At 35.0% G+C, this 8641-nt stretch overlaps 1 protein-coding gene across 6 annotated transcripts in view; it reads left to right on the forward strand.

The window, feature by feature from the left end:
- Positions 1-8641, forward strand: part of LOC102676190 (protein bric-a-brac 2-like) — a 22023-nt gene that overhangs the window by 2359 nt on the left and 11023 nt on the right. For 3 of the 6 annotated variants that reach the window (XM_031511513.1, XM_031511514.1, XM_031511512.1), the window contains exons 2-3: positions 4182-4326; positions 4581-4745. In XM_031511513.1, the coding sequence (XP_031367373.1) occupies positions 4182-4326; positions 4581-4745 (310 nt within the window). Of the gene's footprint in view, positions 1-34; positions 165-3191; positions 3269-3827; positions 3947-4181; positions 4327-4580; positions 4746-8641 lie in introns of those variants that run through there. The other 3 variants (XM_006617715.2, XM_031511515.1, XM_006617711.2) reach the window with 3 other exon arrangements.

Here is an 8641-nt window from a genome sequence, read left to right on the forward strand (position 1 = left end):
CCCGTCCTTTTCTTCTTGTATTCGCGCGACTCGCCATTTCAAAACGCGTATACCATACAACCACACGGTTCACGTTGTTACTGTTGTTGCCGTTGCTGTCGTCATTGCTGTCCCTCGTGTCGTTATTGTGCTACCGTTACTGCTGCTACGAATACGTCGATCGTGTAAGTGAACGCTGTTGTGCTCTGTCTAGCTCTCTACATGCTCCTATACAAGGTGTTCCAACAATGTGGGAATACTGATTAATCGAAGATTAATCTAGAGGTAATTTCAATTTTAATTTTCCTTTTGCAAAAAAAACTTTTCGTTACCTCTTTTTTTTACCGAATTATTAATGAAAAACATCGGCCAATCGTGGAGCGCCGTAAACTAGTTAAGTCGCGAGCGGTAGCGTTGGATACGTGCCGCCGAACGCAAACAAGTCCGAGCAACATGTGTCGAACAACAAATAATTCTGTCCAATGTAACAAATATTTTTTTTTACTCGAAAAAATTATATTGAATTATATCTTCATTCAGGAACAATGAAACTAATTAATCAATATTCGTATAAGATATTCGTATCCTCCCCTCCTTATCATCCTCCTCTTCCTCTCCCTTTTTATCGCGCTCCTCTTTCTCCCCTTCTTTATCATTTTCCCATTTCCCCGCTTCTTTATCATCCTTCTCTTCTTCCCCTTCTTTATTATCGTCCTCCCTTTCCTCCCCTCTTTTATCATCATCCTCCTCTTTCTCCTCTTCTTCAAATATACATCATTTATAGTTCATTCGTTAGAAAAGTTTCGTATTCGTCTTTTTTTTTTTACACCGCAATTTCAAATAATTTCGCGATCGGCCAGCGTTTTTTGTTAACAACTTTTATTAACAAAATCGTGATAAAAGTTCGTCGCAAAGGAAAATGTTCTCACTCGAAATTAATTCTCCAAGAATCTTCGATTAACATATGGATCCCCCACATTTTTGGGACACCTTGTATATCACCTTTTTTTCCATCACCGTATCTTTGCCATACCTTCTCGCGAGTGACGCGCGCGCTCTCGTTTACCGTGTCCCGCTCGAGTAGCTTAGCTTCTCTTTACCCTCGTTGCTTCTTTCACGGTCAACATTTACGCGGGGAAACGCACCGACGAAAATGCTTATATCCCACGCTTTTCTATCCTGCATCCGTTCGAATTAAAACGAGAAGAATAACGTTATCTCGATTTCGTAATTTTCGACACGTGTGGATAACAAGGAATATATTGGAATAATAATTCGTTGAAAAGATAGATACGGATTACGTACGTAATAGCGAAACGTTATCGATCGATGTACACGTAAAACGGATCGATGAAGCGAGAAAGCGTATCGATCGATTCGCTCAGGCACAAACGATCAATCGCGATCGTTCGTTACATTTCCACCATACTACACTTCTCTACTTTTTATTTCGCAAAAAATAAATAATTCAAATGATGCGATTTTTCATTTCGTCGAATAAACATAGGATATTGATGTAATGAAATTATAAATGAAAATTTGAAATTTTCAACGAAGAAGATGCGAAGTTGTACGAATTGTTTCGAATATTTTAATTAAATTAAAATCTCGCAAATCGGATGAAAAAAAATCGGACCCATGAACGGCACGCTTTCCGTGCGTTCAAGACAAGAGATTAGAAACAGTCTCCTCTTTTCTTTGAGTCGCATTACATCCGGTTTTCTCTTAATTCGATCCACCACTTTAATCCTTCCTCTCCTCCATTTTCTCCTCGATTATTTTGCATATTTTATATCGAATCGAATTTATCTCAACAACGAATCGGCAAAATCGTCTTATGCACGTAACAATTCGACAGACGATTTGACAACGAATTTTATAATATAGCAAAAAAATTCGCACGAATGTGTATATTCGAGGAATGAAAAATACGATAATTCAGACATTAATCCAATTAGAGAGAAATAAATTTCGTAATACGTACTAATCTTAAATTTGCGTTTGCCAAAACTACCAAATTTTTTCATTATTTTTTTTTTCCTTCTTCCTCCAATTATTATTGGAAATTTGAAGATGGCGATTAAACGCAATAATTCTATTCAAAGAATTAAATAGAACTTGAATTTAAAAATATCAAACGAAATGTACAAAAAAAAAGATGATTTATTTGACCACAATACCTTTGAGGAAAAAGGATATCAATCGCGAAATAGTCGTGCGAAGGCCACGGGATTCGAGGTCGAGGAAACTTGGTCGAATTGCTGTTGACTATCATGGTTTGTTTATTAACGTTAATTATCGATTCTTCGTATACCGATTAATCGAATCTCAGACACATCTATTCGTATTGTACGTATATCATTATACATGGACGGGTTGATGCCTAACTCTTTTCGTAGAAATCGTGAATAGGAATATACACGTGTAAAACATCGTTAAAGATAAGAGAAAGTGGCAAAAACCGATTGGTAATTAGACCAGGTATGTTTATTTATTGTGCACTATCTACGACCTTCCTTAATATCTACCGCAAACTAATTCTGAGTGATTATTAATTAACACGTTCGAGACCGAGTTGATTGAAACAAGAGATCCAGCATTTGTATCATCGATATCAATTATCTCTTGAAAATCGTTTCATTAAGAAAACATTAGAAAACAAAATATATATATATATACAGTCAGAGATCAAGAAATGTGAATTAAATTATTCTAGAACAATTTCAAAAAATACGAATTCGCACAAAAAATCTAATCATCGATAATATCGATAATTCGAATCATAACCGAGGAAAAAAAAAAATAACGAAAAGCGAGAATAACTGTTGTCAAAATATACATTCGATTCTTGCGAAAACGTTAATTATTCCGAGGGAAGGACGTTTCAATCCTTGCGATTGAACATTCGAAATTACTTCTATTTCGTAACGAGGTGATTTGTCTCGAGACTTGTCGGTGGTGGCGCGGCGTATCCGTGTGCGATATGAAACGGAATCGCGGACAGGGCAACGCTTGGAGAGAGAGAAATCGGTGAACGAAGAGAATCCGGAGGGGAATGGAAGGAAAGAGGCGCGAAATGAGTGGAGAGCTTAAAGTTTTTCACGTTATCGGCTCATGTCTAAGCAACTGATAAAAGTCCGTGTTCCTACGGATAGATAACGGGGAATGGGCCGTATAAAGAGTCACATAGATAGAGGCAGATAAAGCACGGTCCACGGAACAGGTGAATGTTACGAGACAGACCAACGCCCGACCTTCTTCGTCGCTTTTGCAGTGTCGCGTTCATATAGTACATATCGTTCACTTTTTTTCCGTGTACACACACACACACACACACACACACACACACATTGTTTATTACCGGCTTCCTTCTCGTTGTGTCTTCTTTTCGTTTTTCCCTTTTTTCTCTCTCTCTCTCTTTCTTTCTCTCTCCCCTTCCTCCCCCCCTCTCCATCGTCGAACGGTTGTCGAGAAACGTTGTTCACGCGTTATATAGAAGGTTCGTCGTAAACGTTGCTCGTTTGTCCGCTCGTTGTTCATCGCGTGCGTCACTTGTCGACTTGCTCGATCTTCGAATCCGTAATCCATCGAGATCTTTTCGATCGTCGAGATCGGCAGACGATCGAATCGCGAAAGTGTTTCTTGATTTCGTTCCATCACGAGGAGGCGCAGACAGAGGCCAGTTGTTTGTTACCGCTTGCCAACCGTTTCGTTTATTATCTCCTATTCCCCGCCTTCCACTCGATTCGTTCCACCGGAAACCGATTCCCTTATCCAATTTCTTTACCCATCTTTCTTCCCTTCTCTATCGATTTATTCTCACGCCCTTCCCTTCATTTTCTTCACCTACCGCAAATACGATCTCCTCTCCTCCCCCCGCCTCTTTTAGTTACTTTTCGTATCGCTGTGCCGGAAAGGAAAACGAATATTTCATGGAGACGGATCGTTATTGGGGCGTGCACTACAGGTACTGTCCCGCTTTACGGATCGATTTAAAAGAAGGAAGAAGGGTACCGTTCCAAGGAACAAGATCGTATCGTGGCTCGTGCGACTAAAGGACCAAGTTAGATCTTCTTTACGAATCGAACACCGGTTTTTTTCCGATTTTTTCCGATCGAATTCGATATTTCGCGCGGATCGAACAATTTCTGTTTTGTTTACCTGTTAAAAATAATCGTTAACCTGATCTTTTTGTTTTGCAGCGGCGGCATGGCCGGGCAGCACTACTGCCTGCGCTGGAATAACTACCAATCAAACATGACGTCCGTTTTCCATCAACTACTTCAAACGGAAGCTTTTGTCGACGTTACCCTGGCATGTAACGAAGCTTCCTTAAAAGCGCACAAAGTAAGTGAATTTCGATAAGAAATAAATCAGTCAGATTTACTTGATCTCGATTATCGAGATGTCTCTTGAATTTCGACCGAAATTCATTTTGCTAATCGTCACGATTGTTTTTTTTCTTTTTATTTATTTATTTATTTACTTAATTGATAACGCGTTTGTCTTGTTTGTTTCACAACTATATAGCTTTAGATTGATGTACCGATTTTCTTCTATCTACATTATTGATCGTTCGATACAACTTCTTGTTTGCGCAGGTGGTATTATCGGCGTGCAGTTCCTACTTTCAAAAGCTCCTACTTTCAAATCCCTGCAAACATCCGACAATCATTATGCCACAAGATGTATGCTTCAATGATCTCAAATTTATTATAGAATTCGTCTACAGAGGAGAGATCGATGTTTCGCAAGCAGAACTTCAGGTAAGTCATTGCTCTGTATACATATGTTTTATTAAAAAACGACGAATCATGTGTCATTAATCCTTTATTTTTTTTTTTTTTTTTTTTTTACTATTTCTCTCTTTTTTTTTTTTTTTTTTTTTTTTTACTATTTCTCTCTATTTTTTTTTTTTTCTTTCGTTGTTCGGTGTTGTTCGGTGTTGCATTGTTGTCGCGTCTCTATCATTTTATTTATTGAAATAACGTCCTTTGACACTGTAATAACGCATAAAAATTTATTCAGCGAAAGTAATTTGAACCTCTCACTTTCAAACCGTGACGCAAATTGACAAATAGAAATTGAAAAATAAAGATTAAACGATACAAAGAAAAACTTGGCGATACTTTGAACCGCGCAAATAACGCAATCGAATCGCGACCCTTTTCCCCCCTGATGTTGTTCAGAATGCTTGATTAAACGATATAAATGACAAGATGTTCGAAACTTTCTCCTTCCCCTTCCATCCGTCGTATCCTAGGTAAACACAAACACAACCCTTATAGACCCTTTTTACCGACAGTGCAAGTGAAGTACTCCATTTTCGATATTACTCGTTGAGCATTTGTCCACAAACTCTATATATCCACCGGAGGTTAACTCACTTCATTTTCTACGAAACGATTTCGCCATGAACTGATTCCTAACTTACCGATCCAGATTCATTTGCTCTTTTTTATCTCTATCCAGTTATCGATAGCGTAAATTCTTTTTGAATCTTCTAGATGGCGTAAATGTATCTATTTATCCATTGTTGTTATCCATGTTAACTTTAGATTTGTTTCTGTCGTTTGATTTTGTATCCTTCCTATTTCCGATTATCCCATTTTTTGTTTTCTGTTAATTATTTTCATTTTAAGTTATTATATAATTAATGTAAAAAAATCTAACAAATAACGAGCGTTTCTTCTCAATCCGTTTTAATACTTCTTTTATTCGGAATCCAATTTTGCGTTAAAATTAAATTATATATCAGAATTATATGAAATTAAATAAAACATTCATCGATAATAATTACTTGCTTACGTATTTGCAAAATGATACAAATTTACAAATCCGAAAGTAACATATCAACTTATTATTATCGAATCTTTTTGTATTTTTATATAAAGATACATTTTTATGATGAAGATACATAAACTGGTTAAACATTTGAGTCGAATATACCATCGTGTAACGAATAGACATTACGATTCAATCAAAAACCAAATTTAAATTACAGAAAAAAAATTACGTGACAGCATTGACAAATGCTCAAGCAACTATCTTTTTATTAAAAATATAAGAAAAATATAACAAAAATAATCTTCACTGATATCGTTAGTTTTCTCACATAAAAATATTTGTTTAATCTAGTTCGATTGTAATAGTATTTATTCTTTGAATGCAAAAATTATTCGAAATTTCAATTTCATCACATGAGAAGAATAATATTAAAAGAAACTGTTTCGGTAATATTATATTTTATATACATAAGTTTTTGGAATATCAACGATATTCATAACAAATGGATAAAACTAGAAATGATTTTAGAAAAGCAATTATTGTTTGATGTTAATCGAAATAAACGATTTTTATTTAATATGGTAAGAGTAAAAGAAATAGTTGATAGGGAGTAGAATGAATTTGGATTTTCTGACATATTAATATGAATATGAGGGGAATTGGTGAAGGAACGAATTATGGCTGTCCCCTCCCTCTCTAAGAAATACCGGATGGTAAAACCCATCCTTTCCGTGAACCTTGACGAGTGATGCTTTACCATCTCCAGCATCACGCGTCATCAGCCAGATATGCTTCGAGGTATCTTTACACACGTGTTGATTATTCTTCAATGCAATGCTTATATCTATCTATATATCTATCTATATAATATTCATATGTAATATAATATAGTAAAATTTTTCCTTTGAGACCCTTTTTTTCGCGTGATATGCAATATTTAATATTATAATTATATTGTCAAAACTCTATATTTTTAATATTAAAAAATTATTATTGGTTTTATAACTTATTAATTGTTAATATTATAATATAGAGCATTGATAATATGCAAAACTTTTTATTATTTCATAAATATTCGTAAATATTTATCATGTTGCACTATAATAAATTTCTGGAAAATCTATTAATCTTATTGACAATAAACTTTCACGCTTCCAAAGAAAGGCGATATATTTGAAAAAACAACTTGGTAACTTGTAAGCGATGTTTTAAGCTTCGTTGTTTCGCCATTTTTTATCTTCTTTTTAAACCGCTCCGTGAAGCAAAACGTGTTGGCACGCAATAATGCTCACGTCCCTAATCGATGTTGTTCATCCAAACTTTTGTACGTGTTCGTTTTCGTTTCAAACGATTGTGATTCAGAGTTGTAATAAACTTTAATGTAATAAGCTTGTGAAGATTAATTAAAAATTAATCTTTTTTATTTATAACGATTCTTTATATTCTCATTTTTATTTATATTCATTATTTCGGTTTCAAAAAGTTGGCACGAAATTCAAAATACTGCCAAAGACAAAGAGAAATCCAATTTAATCCAAGAAAGGCTTTGTGTTTCATTTTCAGAGAAAAACTTATGAATATAGCCATGCCCAACGCGTGGTTCTTCGACTCGTTGTCCTTGACACAAGAATTAACAATAAGACGACAACTTATACGTATACGTATTCGTATATATATGTGTATCAAAATACACGTTACTACTATTATTAAATACTATTTATTAGGATAAATCAGATCGTCGATCTTGATTTTGTATTGATCACATTTGATATAAGTTTCAATTAGTCTCTCGTGTCAGAAAGTTATTGATTATTGAATTGTTCTTGATTATTGAATGCAATTAATGATAAAATCAAATTAAAAATAATGAGAAGAAAAAGAAAATAATAGTATATGATTTATATATTTGCTTATACTATACATATACATATAGGGCGAGTATCTGAGGCATAAGGATAGTATTCTCTACTGACCTCGTTCTCCATCCGTATCTCCTTTCTTCGACTTGTCGGCGAGAAATTCAGTAAGGGCTCCGTAAGATAGAAAATGAAAGAGAAATGATAAAGAATCACTTATTATCATTTATTATTTCTATCGTTACTTTGAATTTGATTTAACGAAATTCACTTTATAATTTTTATAATTTTTAAATTTTTCAAACTTTTAATTGCGAATATATATATTACACATATAGTAAGAAAAATAATTCTGGGAAGCAATTCGATTGTACGTTTTAATCAGATCGATAACACTAATCGATATTCGATATTTATTGTATGTGTGCGTATATCTATATATGTATTGAGATTCGAAATTTATAATTCTAAAATAAAATCAGATTCGAAATTTATAATTCTATAAAAAAATGAGATACCCGATAATCACGAATTATACGATTCGTTAGTTACTTGCTGTACGAACTACATATCGATACATTGCAATCACATTATTTCTTGCATTGGTGCGCGACCTAATCGTTAAACAAAAGTAATGAAAAAGGCGCGCCGATAATCGTGAATGCCGATGCGTGATATGTGTCTAATTGGAAGGGTTACAATCGCAACCTGGATCGGTCTTCGCGTTTCTGATCAAACCTGTATCGGCCACATGTAAATTAATCGTAGTTGTAACTAATAATTTTCTTCTGTGGGGGAGTCAGAGGGGTGCAAGTACAATACGCCAAAGCAAGCAACGTAGCGTGATTCGCACAACAACGTTCGTGATCGTGCTTTCTTTATTCCTCTTAATAGATGCAAACTAGAAGAAATGAGAAGAGAAGACAAGAAATGAGAAGAAACGTGAAGAGAAATGCGGCGAAGAGAGAGGAGGAGGAGGAGAAGAAGAGGCGGCAAAGAGGGAAGAGGGCTAGCGGCAA

Source organism: Apis dorsata, unplaced genomic scaffold (genome assembly GCF_000469605.1).
Source record: "Apis dorsata unplaced genomic scaffold, Apis dorsata 1.3 scaffold_326, whole genome shotgun sequence".
Lineage (NCBI taxonomy): Eukaryota > Metazoa > Arthropoda > Insecta > Hymenoptera > Apidae > Apis > Apis dorsata.